The sequence below is a fragment of the Prunus mume genome, linkage group LG2 (assembly GCF_029339155.1).
Source record: "Prunus mume cultivar Tortuosa linkage group LG2, ASM2933915v1, whole genome shotgun sequence".
In the NCBI taxonomy this organism is placed as follows: domain Eukaryota; kingdom Viridiplantae; phylum Streptophyta; class Magnoliopsida; order Rosales; family Rosaceae; genus Prunus; species Prunus mume.
The window spans coordinates 27,669,380-27,687,104 of NC_142699.1; the positions used below are offsets into that span (position 1 = coordinate 27,669,380).

Genomic DNA, 17,725 nt, shown 5'->3' on the forward strand with positions numbered 1-17,725 from the left:
TTTTTTGTTTGCAATTTTAGTGGGCGAGATGTGAGAGGGAATGACAACTAAAAGAAATGGGGTGATTGATATGCTATTAATAGGGAGTATATTAATTACAATTATGGCAGTTAATGAAATGCTTGAAATAAAATTATAAATAAAATATGAAGTTTAGTGGCAACGATGTAAAAACATAGAAATACTACGACCTCTTATATCCTACTGGTCATTTAAATTTGAAACTGGGTTTTACACATAGATTTATAGAGTGATGGGTATATGTCTAGGAAATAGAAAATGTAGGGGTCTATATTGGACAAGCTCTTCAAATAAAAATTTAGTCAATCAATGGAACAAATTGACATTCATTTTATCAGGGAGCATGTTATCGGAAAAAAAATATTATTCTACAGTTAGTGTCCTCCAATGAACAATTTGTAGACATTATTACCAAAGGCTTTTCAACTCATTTCACTTTCTCAGACATTGTCACAATCTCATGCTTGGCTGTTCCACTCCTGAGATTGCGGGGGGATGTTAGAGTCATATATTAGACAGATCAGATTGTGACAAGTGGCACTATCTAAGCCTAGTTTTGTTAGCTCAACTGTTAGTGTTGTTAGAGTATTGTTGATGCACAAAAATGGATGAACACTATTGGACCCAACTTAGGAGTGAGGATGTCTTTGGTCTTGTGGGCCATTCGGTAGACGTGAGTAATCTACAAGACAAAGAGCAATGGTAAGACCTTGGGTATTTGTGTGATACCAGTCGAAAGCTCTCCGACACTTCATTTAGTTTAAGGACAAAGTGATTAATATATTGGACAAAGTAAGGACTTGGTAGCCAAAATCAATGTTACCTCGTTTTCTGGGACTTTAGCCCTTTTTATAGAAGACCAAGGTGGTAGACCTTGGATTATTATTTCGATGTGGGATTGTGGGCATTGCCTGAGAGGTTGCCACCTGGCTTTACCCAAACTGGTGTGGCAAGTGCCTTCTTGAGCTAGACCGGCAGGTTAGGTTACCGAAGGTTAACCTACTGCCGATGGTTTATATGTTTAGCCTCAATGTTTGCACTGGGCTCTATGGGCTTCCCTTGTAGGTCCCATGTTCCACATGGCATGAAACTAATGGCCAAGATCATCATATATGGTATAAACAAGTATCTCAATCTGTTAGAGAGGTTAGAGTGGTGGTTGTTATGCTAATGCTCTATATAAACACTTTAATCAGTGTGTTGTACAATCATCTGAGCTATTACAATCAATAAGATCATTTATTTTCTCTATTGCTTAACAAGGAACAACTTGTGTAAGTTTATCCATTTTCAATTTCAATCAGTAATATAATCTTAATCAGCAACAAGATCATCAATATGTTCAATGGAAGAGAGACTGCACAATAGAAGAAAAGAGTTCCAGAATTTTTTTATTAAAACATTAAATAAAAAGAAAAGTTGTAAGCAAATATCAATATTTTTGGCTATATAGATATAAGCCCACTAATAATATAGTGATGTAAGGCAGTGACGAAATCGATGGCGTTGGACGACTTTGTCCCTCGGGCAGAGTCGTGGAGTTGTACAGAAAAAGAGTATTGTTTCAGATTGAAGCCAGCCACATACAATTTCTTTCGGACGTACGCTAAAGAGATGACATATAAAATAATATATTATTATTATTAAAGCATGTTCCGTGTGAATATAATGAAAGGTCTACGACTTTGGATAAAATTAATTAGAGAAAACAGTGTAATAATTAGTGGCAATACTTTAAAACTTTTGTTAAAGACTTCAACTCTTTCCCAGAAGGCTTCGACAAACAGGAGCCCTAAAGACCCTCATGAATAGGCGACTTTCTTATAGACTCAACACTCGGTTATCATAAAAAGTCTTCCTTAAAGAAAGAGGACAAGTTGACTTGCACAAAAAGAAGTTGGATCCAATGCGAAACGGAGGGAGGCAGTCATCATCAGAATATCTAAATGCTGCAATATTATTGTTGCATTAGGCAAATTGGGAATATAATACCGAGGTAGATCCTTGTTAAACGTTACTTACTGTCCTAATTAAATAGTTGTCCAAGGTGAAGAAGATTGTACTAGACTTGTATAAATAGGGCAGCAGGCAGGCAGGCAGGCAGGCACTGAACTCACTGCTAGGATAAGACGACTATTACAAGTTTTCTGTCTTCTTCCTTCAACCCCCAAGAGTTTTCAGGCCATCATCATGGTAGTCATAACAGTCAAAACGCCGGCCCCTCAAGCAGAAGCCAAGAATTTGCAAGGTATTTATTTATGCCACTCGGGGCTTTTTTTTTTTTTTTTTTTTTTTTCTTTCTTGCAAGGTGCATGCACATGCATGTGCGAATAACCAGCTGGTGTCATGTCATGTTCAGATGGTCTCTTGTTTCTTTGGTGTTGGTTGTCGATTGGCACAATGCAGAACATGTCATCTGCAATTTTAACAGTGGGGGTACATTTGTCATTTGTTTTATTTATTTCAGAACAAAAGGGCAAGGCAGCTGAGATTCACGAGCAGGCGACGGGAAGGTCCGCCGGGGTGAAGATTTCTGACTCTGCGGCGAGATTCCGAACCTTGGTTTATCAGGATAACAAAAAAGTGAACCGCGTATTTGATGGTTCTAAAATTGGCGCCCCGGTTGGTTTATCCTCAACTCTTTTATACTATATCAAAAAATAATAATAATAATTTCATAGATCCCTTTGATATCATAATTTTTTACTTGCTATTTTAAATGAATGCGTTTTTTTTTTTGGTCTAAATTTTCTAACAGGTTGAAGTCAAGAATTTTGATAAGCTGATCACGGGTAGGAATCTGTATTTGTTCTTTTCGGGACTGAACCTTAATCATCTTGATATCGACAAGCTCATGAAAATATATCTTGAGGGAAAGAAACCACCCAATAACCACAGGATTGTGTGGATCCCCGTTGTGAAGACGTGGGATCAACACAAGTTTGATAATTTGGTGGCTCAGATGCCGTGGTACTCAGTGGAGTTTTCTCGTCCCGCACAAGCATGCGTCAAGCTGCTCGAAAAGGATTACAGCTACCACGAAAGGCAAATCGTGTTGGTGATAAATCCAGCAGGGGTGGTGAAAAACAAAAATGCTCACCCTGCGATTCTACGCGATGAACGATTTGCAGAATTTCCTTACTATACCTAGGGCCAAGGAACTAAGAAAAAGAAGAAACGTGAAATCTTTTCGTGCAAACGTCTCACAGTCTGTCAACTGCTTCACAAGATTGCATTGCAGAAGATAATAAACGATGGAAAATCATCATCGTAAAACGGTCTTTTATTATAATTATGTTGCTAATTAATGTGTGCTTTCCACTATTTCCATATGTCTTCATGTTAATTGATATCTCATTATTTTCGTTTCTTCTTTTGAAAATTTAAAAATGTTTTCCTTTCTTATTTAGAAACCTGGCTCTAATACCAACTGACGTAGTGTGACAAATAAATGGCTAAAACCACAGCTTAGAACATAAAACTCTTGAATCTACTGAGAAGATATGAGGAAACCTCAAGGTTTATTTGATAAACTTGAATAACATAACATAACCCTAGCCACTGGTATAATATGTTTAAATACTCCTAAAAATAAACAAAGGAATTAAAATAGGAAAAGAACAAAGTTTCCAAAAACTGTAAAAACTTTAAAATTGGATTTCGGACTACTAAACGATCTCGGATGCCCCAAAAAGCTCATGCATCATATAAAAGCAATGTGTTTTACTCATGACACCGTTCTCTTTGAATCAACCGGTCATGGGCCCGATTCTGAGCTCGAAGCCCAAGTTCGCAGTTTGTCCGATTTGCCCTTGCACACGAGTCGCTCCAGCTCCTCTTTGAGTGCTTCCGCCATTTGTTCTACATCATTATGTTACTAGAACTTTTTATTCATGGCGCATATTTCCCGTTGTGAAGTTCTATGCGGCTTCAAAGGTTTTACTTTGTTGTGGTTTATGTTCTATGCGGCTTCAATTCATTGATAGGTCTAGTGACCCTTGGTTCCGTTAGTTCAATTGACATTGTTGTAGAAAGCACTCCAAGATCTTATTATCAATAGACTATACAAATAACAAATGCAAACCAATAAGAAGAATCGAACGCACACACCAAGAAATAAAGCAAACAATCACAAAAAACATAAGAATTTATAGAGGTTATGCATTGTGCCCACATCTTCTTTCGTAATTGCCCCCGAGAAATTTCACCAGTAATAAGAATAGCTTTGGTTAAGAAAACCCCATTCATTCTTATAAACCTTATATCTTAATTTCTCTCACACCCTTGGGCCAACCCAATTTGATACCTCCCTTGTAATCTAAATGTTCAATGTAGCTCCCGAAAGTCCTAATTACACTTCATAGGCTTTGGGTTACAATTTAACTTGAAATAGGAAGCGAGAGCCCATTAAAAATAGGATAAAACAACAAAAATTAGAGAGACCCGCGAAAACCAACCGATCTCCAACTAGTGATGTAATAACCCGGTCCTAAATAAATTTTTATTTGTTAATTTATTTAGATAAAAGACCGTTTTACCCCGAGAATATTTTATTGGGTTTAAAGTTGACTTTTTGACCAGAAAGGAATTTGGGAATTTTGATAGTACTGTTGCGTAGGGCACCGCGAGATGAGTCCGTAGACATGTAGTGGGCTCGAATCGGAATTGTAACGAAAAAGATATGATCAAAATACCCTCAATGGTACAATCGTAAATATTGCAAAAAAGGTTTGATAAAAATCAGAAAACCCTTATTTCTCTCTCTCTCCTCCCGATCGCGCCTCCTCCCTGTCAAAACAGCAGAGGCGGGTTTTCCGCCGCCACCGCTTCCTCCAGCCACCATTCGAGGTGGCACTAGTCCCAAAATGACCGGCTGGTCTTCCGCTTCCAACCCCAGCCAAAATTGCAGAAAATCCAGCGGTTTTTCCGAATTTTCAAACCGCTCGTTCTCTCTCATTTCTCCACCAAATTTAACGTTTAAGGTGTGGATTTCTACCTATTTTTCATGATATAGCTGATGGTTGGTTAGGATTGCATCAATTTTGAGTGTAGGTAGATCGATTTTCGAATTAGATTTCGCCCGGTTCTGGGATCGCGATTCCGGCCACTTCAGGTCACTTTTTGGGGTAGGTCCAAGAACAAAAGTGGTTCCAAATAGGGTAGGAGCCTTAAGTCGGGATTTTGAGATTTTCCGGCGAAGCGTAATCGCTTTGGACACCCACGCGATGCCGACGCGTGTGGCGGCCGGTGGGCACTGTAGAAATAGGACATTTCGTCCCAACATAATCTCCTAGTCCACACGAGTGGGTAAAGGTGCTCGGCTTTCAATTTGGATACCGTTTGAGTATCGAACGGATTTCGCCTATTGTGCGTTATTCGGGTTTAATAGGTTTGAACGGTTGGATCGCCATGAATTTAATATATGTTAATCTAGACATTCTTAGGATCGTGTAGGATTATACAAATCGTAAAACGGAGTCTTTGATACTCCGGAAATACTAACCCTAGGGCTAGGTTTATAGTAACCATCCGATTGTGCGATCGTGAGCGATCCAACCGTCCGATCCGGATCAAACTTGCAGGACTGTGTCCTAAACCTTGTAGAACCCATAGGAACTTTCGGATTGGAATTTGGAGGTCATGGGGCCCATGGGCCCTTTTGAGTTTGACTTTTGGTTGACCGTGAGTCTTCTGAGGTAGTTTCACCTTCCCAAGAAGATTAGAATGACCGTAGAGGAAAGTCTTGATCTTTAGTTGAGTTCTGTGGATTATGTGGGAATAGGATATTAGTTTATTGTTTTAAACTAGGGGAAATCGGAAATAAATATTTTTATTTATTGTGGGAGATTATTTGATGGTTAGGTCACACATGGCGTAAGATTTTTCGGCGTGTTGACAGACCCCATATGTGGAGTTGAATTTTCCGGCGTATGGGGAGATTATTTGATGGTTAGGTCACATGTGGCGTAGGATTTTTCGGCGTGTTGACAGACCTCATACTTGGCATTAGATTTTCCGGCCTATGGGGAGATTATGTGATTATTAGGTCTCACACGTGGCGTGAGATTCTTCCGGCGTGTGAGATAGGCCCCATATGTGGCATTGGATTTTCCGGCGTATGGGGAGATTACGTGATTAACAGGGAGATGAATAAAGGTATTGTATGTGGTTAGAATCGGAATTTAGTGAAAGAACTATGTGTGGCTTGATCCCTCAGTAATGGTACGTAGGTAGCCTGGGGTCCCACCCAGGTGCAACCGCTGATTAAAATTTACTCATGTTGTTTTATCGAGTTTGGTTATGACCTTGTCGTTGGTCCTGAAACTTGTTTAAAACGGAGAAGGGATTAGATAATTGTATATACTCCTATTTGGCTACGGGAGGGTGGTGTTAGTATGTTGTGGTCGAATTAGGGGCAAAACCCATTTGGATTGTTATACGATTTGGGATGAGGCCTTAAACTACTCGTGATTGTATTAGGAGGTCCAAACCTCGAATGTTGGATATTTAGGAAGTTAGATGATGGAAATTGCATTTGGCATTCATAAGTGTTTGAATTTATATTTGCCCTGTTTAAGGTATTATTTGGCTTAAGGACTTTGGTGGTAGTTTGGTTATAGATTATTTGAAGGTCGGAGGCTGATTATATGAATTGCATGAAACTATATTGTGCATTCTGCCAGTTGGAGATATTAAATTGTGAATTTTGTACAGGTTGAAATTTTTGGGGAAAGCCGACTTTATAGGGGAGACTCTGCTAAAATTTCGATAGAAAGTCTCGTGCCTTTATTCTTTTTTGAAAAAGGAGGTTATAGTGTTAGTGAGTGGGCCTGACATCGGTGTGATGTTGGGAATTCCACAGGATTAGTCCCGATTTTCGAAGAATTCGGGGCTGGTCCTGTCAAGTGAGCACTCGGTCACCCAAACACACCTAAAATCATTAGAAAAATTATTGATCTTTGATAAGGAAATGACAGGTCTCTGCATCTCCTGTGATTCTCTGGAAAATTCTAACCAGTTGGATGGCAATTCTCGACTGATCACCTGCTATTGTACGATCTATGCATCTCGCTAACAAAATCTGACCTATTAATAGATTTGTTAGTATTGGCTTTCCTTGGCAAAATCGTAATGTTGCTTGTAATTTTTAAATCCTACTCAAGCTCAAATGTTTAGTCTAGGTTTAGATAGGTTTAGACATAGTCATCTCAAGGTTGATACAAGTTGAAACTCATGGTCCTTCATGCAAAGTGGCAAAAACCTCCTGTTGGGGTCATCAAGATCAACGTGAAAGGTGCCTCTAGAGCCCATAATGGGGACTGGTGGGGACTGGTGGCGGTGGCTTAGTGGCGAGGAATGAGGATGGAGACTTTGTTGTTGCAAAGGCTTGTCTTTTTTCCCTGGGTTTCATCACCAGCGCATGCTAAGGCCTTTGCACTTAGGGAGGCGTTTCAATTTGTTGGTGATATGAGCTTTAATCACTTGCAGGTGGAGTGTGATGCTTTGGAGCTTGTCCAATCCTTGCGCTTTTGCCTAATACTTACATTATGAATATCTCTAGAATGGCCAACAAAGTGGCCCATAGACTAGCACAACTATCTTTAACTCTGACCTCAGCATCCACTTGGTCTTGGGAACCTCATGTGATCTTCACTGATGCTTTGGTGAACTTGTACCTAACTTTCGATTTACCCTCCATCTTTTTTTTTAGGGAGTTTCACTAAAACACCCAAAATGGGGATTGAAATTATAAAAAAACCCAAGCACTATTTAAACATATAAACACACCCAAAATCCATCATTACACACACTCAAAACCCATTTATAAACACACCCAAAAAGTTGACTTTGGGGTTGATTTTGGGTGTGTTTCTATATGTAAATAGTGCTTGGGTTTTTTTATAAATACATGTCTAGGATTGGGTTTATTTATAAATTTGTATTTTTTTTAAAGAAAATTAAGGATATGGACTTCTTTTTTTGCCAATTTCCCCTTACCGTCTAAATCCGCAACATTTCATCCAATTTGCTGTTGGCAAAGTGGTCATTTTGTACGTTGAAAATAAATATAAATAAAATAAAATAATTTGAATCAATAATGATAGAAATAAATTTTTTAATTTTTATTTTTAAAAAAAAGAGTAGAGAAAATGTTATCCTCAGTCTTCATATTAACCTCTGAATTTCTGCTTACCAACCCCATTTCCTATAAGTCTCATACTCTTCTTCCCCAAAATCAAACACATCGCATACAACAGCACCAAAACCTCTATCATATATTTGAACAAAAAAACCCATATGTCTAAGACCCGTGTCTTAGGGAAACAAGCGGTGAGCAATCCCACATCGCTCAGGGAGGGAAAGGTGAAGTGCTTTATATAATTAACATTGTGAATTGGTTAATGTGATTAATATAGTGTTTTTAGCCTTTTTAAATATCGTTTTAGGCTTTGAAATATTGCCCCTTCCTTGAAAAATTTTTGAATCCGCCGCTAGTTGTGTGCATGGCCTCCCTATAGACATCCCCTTCCCATGTCAATTAATCCCTCACTTGAGATCCATCTTTGAAAAATTCGAGCCCTAACCTTCGCGCCTCCCTCTTTGCCAGCTCTCATTCTCCCTCTCTCACAATTCAATCAATCATCGCATTCGCCATCCATCTCGTACACTGCTACTTCACGTTATCGCACTCTCTTTGATCACGTCACATGCACTCAACGGATTTCACCTCGTTGAATCTCACTTGATCTTGAGGCTTTTATTGCACTACTTCATTCTTCGTATGAACCAATTTTTATCGCTAGATGAAATTACCTATAGGATGACCAAAGATGCCTAGAGGGGGTGAATAGGCCAATTTAAAATTATAATCAATAAATAAAAATAAACTTCAGTAACATGGTTGATATGGCTTATCAATCCTGAAACATACTGAGCATAAAATAAATGAACATGCAGAGAATTATTTTATGTGGTAAAACTCTGTCTCTTAGGAAAATTCACGAGATTCCTCAGTCCAAAACAAATCCACTATAGAATGATGATTACAAGAAGTACTCACACACTTATCCTAGACACATTCTAGATAATATTTACAGACTTCTTCGTAACTCAACTTCTATCACAGGAGGATCTTTCGACACTCCTTATTTTGAATACAATATTGGTCATGATTGATTAAAGCTCGCACACGGTCTTAGTGCCCTCAACAGTATGAGTTACCAAACATGCAAATGAATGCAATATGAATGATGAAAGTATTTGATAAATCACCAAGTAAACATAGAACACTTGATGACTTATCTCAAAGATATGCATAGCGGCTTTTCTTAGGAATTCTAGAAGCTCAAAACAAATATATATCAAAGTCATAGTTTGCAAAAGAGATGCATACAATGTTTTATACAAAACCCATTCTCCTCTTTGCAAGAGAATTGCAAAAAGCCATGAATCAATATCTTGCCATTGATTAGATTTCATACTTTTAGAATCCTAATTGATTTCGTCAGCTCTATGGCTTTCACTCTAACCAATTGTTTATAGAAGGAAACACTATTAATCATGGAAACCAATTTGGTATTAATTAAACAAGCTCTCCAAGTCAAAGAAGAAAAAATAATGTTTTAACTTAAATCAAAATATGGTTCAACTAGGAAAGAATCTCAAGAGATAAAATCTAAATCCTATTAAAAATAGGACTAACATAAAAGTACTTGAGTGAAAATAACTCTAGCTAGGAATCCTATAATGAATGCATGATTATGTCATGATTTACCTGAAATCAAGTTCCTCATATCGATCAAGTCATATTTTGAAAATCCATGATTAAATATGTTGCGCCAAAACTTCTAGTAATAGATATTCACACACTAATTCCTGACCTATGCTAGAGTCTACAAAATGTCAATACAATTTTCATACTAACACTAGAACTACTTCTTGATGGATTTGTTTGTTGGTCCCTCCATTTTGTTTGCCGACTAGCTCGATCCAGTCGTTAATTGCGGCCATAATATCAGTCGAACCGCACCATATCTAGCCCTTAGTTAAAGCGTCTTACATAATGACTATTATTATTAAAATCCCAAATATGTTCGCAATTTGCTGATAGTAGATGGAAAATAATGAGGTTGATTCTAAGAGTAGCGGTGATGTTATAAAAGCTCAACCATTAAGCATAAAGGAAAATAAGGAAAGGGGGTTTGTATGAAAATAAACTTTATTTATTATTTATTTAGGGAGTATTTGAACTTAAAACATTTTGCAACACTAAGAAGAAAAAATTGTACCACTAAATTAAGAGCTAATTGGTATAAGAAACTGAACTTTTTATCAGTAAAGGTAAAATGAACATTCATCCCACGATGGAATAATTTAAACTAATTACACACTAGGAGCATATATATATTATTGGTGAACTGTATAGTATGTCTGCAATAGGGTGAGCACCAGAAGGATACAAGCTGCAACCAAAGAAATAATTTTCCATGGGTTAGATAAATACTCACGGTTCAATATTTCTAGCCACTTGCTCCATCCTTTGCCGTAGTATGTATTCACTCGAAAGCAGAGTTCACTATAGTAGAACTTTCGAAGCAAGGTGTCATTGTATAGCTTGTTGAAGAACTGAGAACCATCTTCTGGGCTCAACCACTTACCTAGTACTTCATTTTCACAAAGAAGTTTCATATCCCTGCTGGAGCAAATGAGGTTGTCCATCAAAACTGCATACGATGTAATTTTAGGGGAACGGCCATGATAGCACTGCTCGAAGGCAATGAGGTTCCGGAAAATTGATTCAGTCAGCTCTCCAATTGCTAGTTGTGGAATTGTGAAAACTCCATGTTTGAACTCAATGTTCATTATGCTTTCAGCGGTGCCGTTTCTGAATTTAACGCCTGCTTCAGATAGAGCAGTCGCAGTGGGAATCAATTGTTCCTCTAAGTTTTCAAATGATTGATCAATTTGACATTTGAATGGGAAAACTATTGAAGTTCTTATCAGATCAAGTATGTGCAAAAGTCCATCATCATGGTCGTCGTCATCGTTGTCGTCATCAACCACAACAACAGCCTCACCATCTTCGTCATCGCCATATTTTTTTTGAGTCTGCGAAATTTTATCGCCATGATCATAAAGATAACATAGATAGGAATGGGAATTATGGTGCAATGGTGGATGTGAGCTGAAGGCCTTGAGCGTAAGTACAATGAGGGAGGTATCATCAGGTTCATCGTAGTTCCTGGTAAGGTTATACAAGCGCTCGAGGACAAACCAGGGTAGCTGATTTTCTAGTAGCAAAAGGTCATGGAACAAATACTGGATCATGCAATCCATGTTGAATATGGGGTCATTGATGTCCCTGCGTTCCTCATCATAGAAATTCCGAAAAAATTCCATTATGAAGCAACCGTCAAGTATCATCATTTCTATGAAGTCATCCTGGTTAATATGATCCAGTGGTTCTGCATAGAAATCACGAGCGCGTTTCTCAAACTCAGCAAAGCATTCTTTTTCTTGATCTAAAACCTTGCCAATGCGTTCGATGAATATTTCCAAGCTTATATTCATGCGGGAAAGAAGGTTATGCAAATACCACTGTTTCACATTTTCCGTGGCTTGAAATTTTTTATGGCGTCGGCTATGAAGGGGTCCGATTGAGACGATGTCAGGTCCATATGCCTCTGGGTTATGTCTCCGCAGCAGCGGAGGAACTCTGAAGATGCAGCATTTGGCAGAGAAAGGTGAAATATTAGGGCGCAGCTTTGCTTTCATAGTGGCTTTCAATGCTTCAAGTCCACCTACGTCGTCTTTTGTAACATTTGAAGTATGACCTATACTTGTTTGTATACCCTTTGCCATGACCCTGGAGCAATCTAAACGGGCTGAAGCAAGTTAGTTACACCAGAATATTGAACCAAATTATAATTAGCCAATAAACTTAATAGAATGTTATTGTAATTAAAATAAGGGATAATTGTCGAAATGTCACTTGAACTTACACGTCAATTTCAATTTGTCGCTTTAAAGAAAAATTTAAGAGAAATGTCACATTAATTTTTCAAATTTCATGTTTTGTCACCTTACTTTAGCACCATCCAATGTTGTATTCATTTTGAAGGGTATTTTAGTCTTTCCATTTTTTAAAAAAAAAATAGAGAAAAAAGAGACCTCTCTCTCCCTTTCTCCCCCACCCCAACCTCACCTGCCCCCAAAACACATCGCATAAGACCCTCTGTCCCCCCTCTTCTCTCTCTCTATGACCATGTATAAAAAAAAATTATAATGATTTTTCCATTTTTAAAATACCCTTGAAAATAGAAAAGACTAAAATACCTTTAAAATAGATGGAAAATTGAATGGTGTTAAAGTCAGATGACAAATCACGGATTTTGAAAAATTAAGGTGACATTTCTCTTAAATTTTTCTTTAAGGTGATAAATTGAAACGAAGGTGAAAGTTCAGGTGACATGTCTACTAAATTTCCTTAAAATAAAGACATCTTTTATTTTTGGGTTGTAATGCAATGATTAGAACAGTTCATATTTTAGGTTCTTAATATTATTCATACAAAACATATCATATAAATCGAAAATTGTTTAGCCTTTTGGGTTGAAACTTTTCTCTCTTAGAGTCTGTTCTGTATGTTTTTCTTATTATCCAAATTTTCCCCCTTTATGTTTTTCTTCTTTTAATAGCTATAATGATGCACATCAGCTCTAGTTCTTACAATGAATAAACTTCCACATCATCTTTGTTTAAAACTCTTGCATATTGCAACGAGTTTGTAGCTCAATTAGTTAAAAGCATTTACTCTTATACCCGAGGTCCTTGGTTCAATTATCCCTCCCCAAATATCGCTTGAAAATATATATATATATAAAGCTCTTGGATTTTATGAGAACTAAAAGCTAAGAAACATTGAAATATTTGTGTAAGTGTTTTGTCTCCCTTGATGCAGAGGCTAAATTTATATATCCTATGTTTATAACTTGGGCGTTGCAAGAGCAAAGTTATATATAACCCACAAATACAATTATTTCGTCTCAAGCGATCTTCAATTTTAACCTGCCTAAATTGATTCAGAGTAACAGATCTAAATTGGAGTGATTATATTTAGAAACTAACTCAAGAACACAGTTTTGAAGGACCCATATAGCCCAACCTAACGCATCTTCTCCATGGACCATGCACCAAAACAAAAACAAAAACAGAAGAATATTCTCTGACGATTAACAATGACAACTTCTACTTCAAAATCAAACAAAAACAAAACAGCATGTATTGTAATTTGTATGTATACCTTGCTAATTACAAAGGGGAGAGAGAAACAATATTGTACCTTTCTCTTAGAAATGCCCGGGTAGTGAGAGATGAGAAAGCGTTTACTTTCAGATATCAATGCTTGAACAAGAGGAGGAGGGATGCGACAACAACTACAAAGCAAGGATTTGGAGTTGAACTTCCTCTTCTGAAATTTGTTGAAGCACTTCATCTTTTTATATATAGACTAACATGCTGCTCTCCTCCTTCTTCTATTTCTTTTTATTTTATTTTTTATTGTTGATCATCATCAACTTGATGTTTTTATTGTTGACGAAGACCTTGGCATGCAATTTCTCTTTCTACTGATGACAGCTGGCCAAGAGTAATATTTTATTTTGATGTGCACATGCAATGCTTGCAAAAGCATATTTTACGTATGCAGTTTTCAGGATTAATTGTGGATCAGATCTGCACATAAACAAAGTAATTGTTGGGAACCGAAGCCAACAACTGGCTCCAATTTCCTCCGATACATACGCCAATTTTATATCATGTGCTGTATTTCATTATTTATTTTTAATTTTCAAAACACGCACCAAAAAAAAAAACAGTATTAAAAGTGCAATGATGCCGATGGTTTTTCTCAATCTTTGGCAGTGGTTATGGCGGCGGTACCTCCTCGTCTTTCAGATCTTGGGGCTTTTTTCGGGGTTTTTGGCTGTTATGTTTTCTTTAGCTTTTCAATTGGGCCCTTTTATGTTTATTTTGTTTGGGTTTATTGCTTTCTTCTAAACGTATGAGAAGTCAGGAATGAAAAAAATTCTCTTTCCTTTCATACTTATTACTAATATGTAAACATACCATGAATAACATGCTTTTCAAGGTAGTATTTGCATTTGTCGACAAAGCGAATTAAATAGGATAGAGTTGTTTGAGAGCAAAAACCATCCTCAAATTAGGGTGGCCTCTAGCCAAGTGCAAGTTCTTTGATAAATTAGATTTGGTGCTAATGAAGTTCATCCCATATTCAGCGTAAATTAGCTATGTAGAAAGTGACATCTAACCCGTTTAAATTCTTACTAGCAGACCTATTGCAAGTTCACACAAGAAACCAAAATAGACGATGCGTGGACCTCTTTTGGTTTGAGATGGGTTTGTCTTCTGACCCAAAATAATAAAAAATAAAAAGAAAGAGAGAGAGAGATGTGTTTGTCAGTTTCTACTGCCATATGATGTTTTTATTTGTTTGCTTCTATGGAAGTTCTGCTAATGTGGACTTTCCTTTTCTACTCAAGCCTGATATATTGTTGGCTCATTTTAGAGTATAATCTTTTGGAGCTAATGTAACACTCTTCCTTTCACTAAAATATCTGATTAATCTTCCTCAAAAACTGAATATATTTCAGATAGTACTGTAGGACATGTCATATTATATCAATGAAAGTGATTCGAAATATCTGATTCTCATCACTGAAGGATATATATATATATATATATATATATATATATAACACATAATATTTGATAAGAAAAATCACAAAATCTAGCTTTTCAAATTTTTTGTGGTTCTAGTGGCGGTGAGGGGTTAGACCATCTCCAACCCTTGGGGTGGAAACTCAAATTTTGAGTTTAGCCTCCAAAAACCATCTCCAATCCATGTATTTCGGGGGGTGAAAATTTGAGAAATCTCAAATCTTGGGTGGAATTCAGTCCCTTTTTGCTGGACTGATAATTTTGTGGGCCCAAAATCTGCTTTTTATTATTTTTTTTTGAAGCCCATGTGCTGCACAATGTTTCTTGGGCTTTGGTTCTGTTGTTTGAGCAACTTTGTGCCAAAAATCTGATATTGCTGGTTTGTTTGTTTGTTTTTTTGTTTTGTTTTGTTTTTTTTGTTTTAAATATTCCAACAACTATATTTGTAATCAATAATCATGATTAATTTTAAGCAATCTCAACGGCAAAATTTAATGATTGTCGTTTATTTAAAAATGCTTAGATAATTTAAACACACTTACATAATTCAATGAAGAGTTCGAATTATTCCGGGCATACGTATGGTATTATACTTATTTTTATTTTTTAAGTGAAATTCAATTATGTTTTGGAATTTTATTTTTTTTAGATTAAAATGTTTAGAAAATTAAATCACGAGTGTTGAAACAAAAAAAATGTCAAGAAAAATTAACAAGAAACAAAATTTAGGGGTTAATCATTCTTAAACAATTTAATAAAGTTGCAGACTCAAATTATGAGTCTACAAGGTTGGAGGAAAAAAAAATTTGAGTCCTGAAAATACATGAATAGTTGTATTTTGGAGGGTGAAAATTTGAGTTTAGCCCCAACATGGTTGGAGATGGTCTTAGGGGCTAAAACTCAAAACTTATTATTTTAATTTTTTATTATTTTATTTTTGATAAAAATCAAACCATATAAGGAAAGCAACACAACAATTTTGAGCAAAATTAAAAAAGACAAACACTTATTTATTTATTTTTTTCATTTTCATTTAATTTTGTAGGTACTAAGAAAAGATATCTAAGTGTTGGATTTTAAAGCATAGAGATGAGTTTATGTGAGAAGAAGATGAAGATGAAAGCCTATTTATTGAGGTTTGAATGTAGAAATGTAATTAGAATAAACAAGTAAAAGGTTTGAAGTATATTATAAAAAATAAAAAATAAAGGTAAGAAAAGGCTCAATTGTCATCGAAGGCACCATATGATAGATCCTCATAGGCCATTGCATTTGTTAAAGCGGCTTTTGCTGCACCCTTTTTTTATTTTCTAAAGCTTACTGTGGGGCCCACTCTTGCCCAGCCATGGCCAGCACTTGTATAACCAGCCCCTTATCTTCCTTAGGCCAAACACAAGCATTAGAAAGTTTTTTGTTTTTTTTTTTTTTTTTTCATTTGAGACCAAATCTGGACCTAGCCCAAGAAAAGTCCCATTAGACATGCTTTTACTGCTTTAATAGTACTAGTAAACCAACAACACAAAAAATAAAGACATCACAAAGGACAACCAGCCCTTATTGCCTAAGTTTTAAGTACAAAACATGCTTAGAAACGTACTTCCATGTCCAGGTCCAGGTCCAGGTCCAGGTCATATATATAATCATGCACAAAATACCATGAACAAGCTAATTAAGAAACTGGTCCTAAATAATCAGCGTCCAAACCGATCACAGCACGAAATTCCCTCTTTTCTGGAAGCCATTGAGTACCAATGACAACGAAGCGAACCACGGTGTCTCTTTCGATCTTAGACGATAGCTTGTCATTCAAGAACATTGGATTGTCTCCACGCACGTATTGGTAATCCGGCATGTTCTTGCTAGATAGAAATACAGTTTCAGGCTGGACCGCATTGCAAGAAAACTCCATATCTCAGCACGTCCTGAACAACACCCAGCAAGACCTCTCCCTAGAAAAGCTTGAAGGTGATGCCGCTGAAAAGAACTGGAAACTCCACCTCCCCAGGTCCCTGCTTCACTCTGCCATCTCCTATGCTGTCCACAGATGTGACAGCAACATAGTACCCAACATCTTTGGCTGCCTTTCTTTGAGCAAAATCGTCAAGCAGGTGGTGTACGATTGATCTTTGGAGCATAGGTCCTAGGCTTTCAGCTGGGACTAAAACATCCCAGGGCAACTGTACTTTGAGAAACATAGTGAATTAACTGTTTTTCTTCTTAAAAAAATACTACATATTCATACAAAGAGAACACTGAAGAATACATATAATATATATACACACACAACACAAACACAATAGCTAGGGTTTGCAACAACTACTTGTAGTTAATTAGTATACCTACCACCCTCATAGTAAATTGTCACCTGCCTCAATCCTCAGTGTAACGTGTAGACAGCTGCATAATTAATGTGGGGTTTAATTCAAAATACCTTAAATATGTTAGCTGGTTTGCTGTAGTCAGGGCTACGTTCTGCTAAGGGCCTTTCCTCCAATGGAATGGTGACGGGAGCTGCTTATTAATTTCCTGCATTCATGGTGGTTCAGCTGTAATTGCTGTTTTAGTAGCTAGGTTCGTTCTGGTCCCTAAAGCATTATATCAACTTTTGTAGCAATTTGAGAGTTGGCGGGATGGGCTGGGCTTAATAGAGGGTCCACTTTTGAAGGCCTCGGCGAATGAAAGGGCCATGTAACCGAGGAGGCTTTTTTTTAGGCCAAAATTCACTTTTGGTCTCTATAGTTTGGCATATTAACCATTATTGATCCTATAGTTTTAATTCTATCAATTTTGTCACTGTAGTTTCGTATTTGTAGCAATTCAAGGACATGTTAGTATTTTTGTCAATATTTTTAACGATGCAATGGGCAATTTCGTCAACCCAAAACCCTTAAGCATAAAAGCTTGTCTGAAATTCTCTTCATTTCATATTAGGACTCGAAATTCAATCACTAATCCCAATTTTTGA

The 17,725-nt window shown here is 36.9% G+C and overlaps 2 protein-coding genes and 1 pseudogene across 2 annotated transcripts; 1 reads left to right on the top strand and 2 right to left on the bottom strand.

Annotated features, from left to right (window-relative positions):
* Positions 1-2,144: 2,144 nt before the first annotated feature.
* Positions 2,145-3,297, top strand: LOC103324170 (protein SIEVE ELEMENT OCCLUSION A-like). Its single transcript, XM_008226213.2, has 3 exons — positions 2,145-2,269; positions 2,489-2,643; positions 2,780-3,297. Exons 1-3 carry the CDS (start codon positions 2,212-2,214, stop codon positions 3,170-3,172), a joined length of 606 nt encoding a protein of 201 aa, XP_008224435.1. The 5' UTR covers positions 2,145-2,211; the 3' UTR covers positions 3,173-3,297.
* Positions 3,298-10,328: 7,031 nt separating this feature from the next.
* Positions 10,329-13,483, bottom strand: LOC103324223 (UPF0481 protein At3g47200-like). Its single transcript, XM_016791961.2, has 2 exons — positions 13,364-13,483; positions 10,329-11,897 (listed from the first exon to the last, which is right to left on the bottom strand). The coding sequence occupies exon 2, from the start codon at positions 11,881-11,883 to the stop codon at positions 10,429-10,431; it is 1,455 nt and encodes a 484-aa protein (XP_016647447.2). The 5' UTR covers positions 11,884-11,897; positions 13,364-13,483; the 3' UTR covers positions 10,329-10,428.
* Positions 13,484-16,342: 2,859 nt separating this feature from the next.
* On the bottom strand, positions 16,343-17,429 carry LOC103324169 (DNA-directed RNA polymerase V subunit 7 pseudogene; annotated as a pseudogene).
* Between the last annotated feature and the right edge of the window lie 296 nt (positions 17,430-17,725).

Excerpts from the sequence above, each read along its gene's own strand:
- LOC103324170 (XM_008226213.2), top strand. The coding sequence starts at position 2,212 with ATGGTAGTCATAACAGTCAAAACGCCGGCCCCTCAAGCAGAAGCCAAG. Across the intron at positions 2,270-2,488 it reads AGAAGCCAAGAATTTGCAAG|AACAAAAGGGCAAGGCAGCT; the intron begins GTATTTATTTAT and ends TATTTATTTCAG. Across the intron at positions 2,644-2,779 it reads GTTCTAAAATTGGCGCCCCG|GTTGAAGTCAAGAATTTTGA; the intron begins GTTGGTTTATCC and ends ATTTTCTAACAG.
- LOC103324223 (XM_016791961.2), bottom strand. The coding sequence starts at position 11,883 with ATGGCAAAGGGTATACAAACAAGTATAGGTCATACTTCAAATGTTACA.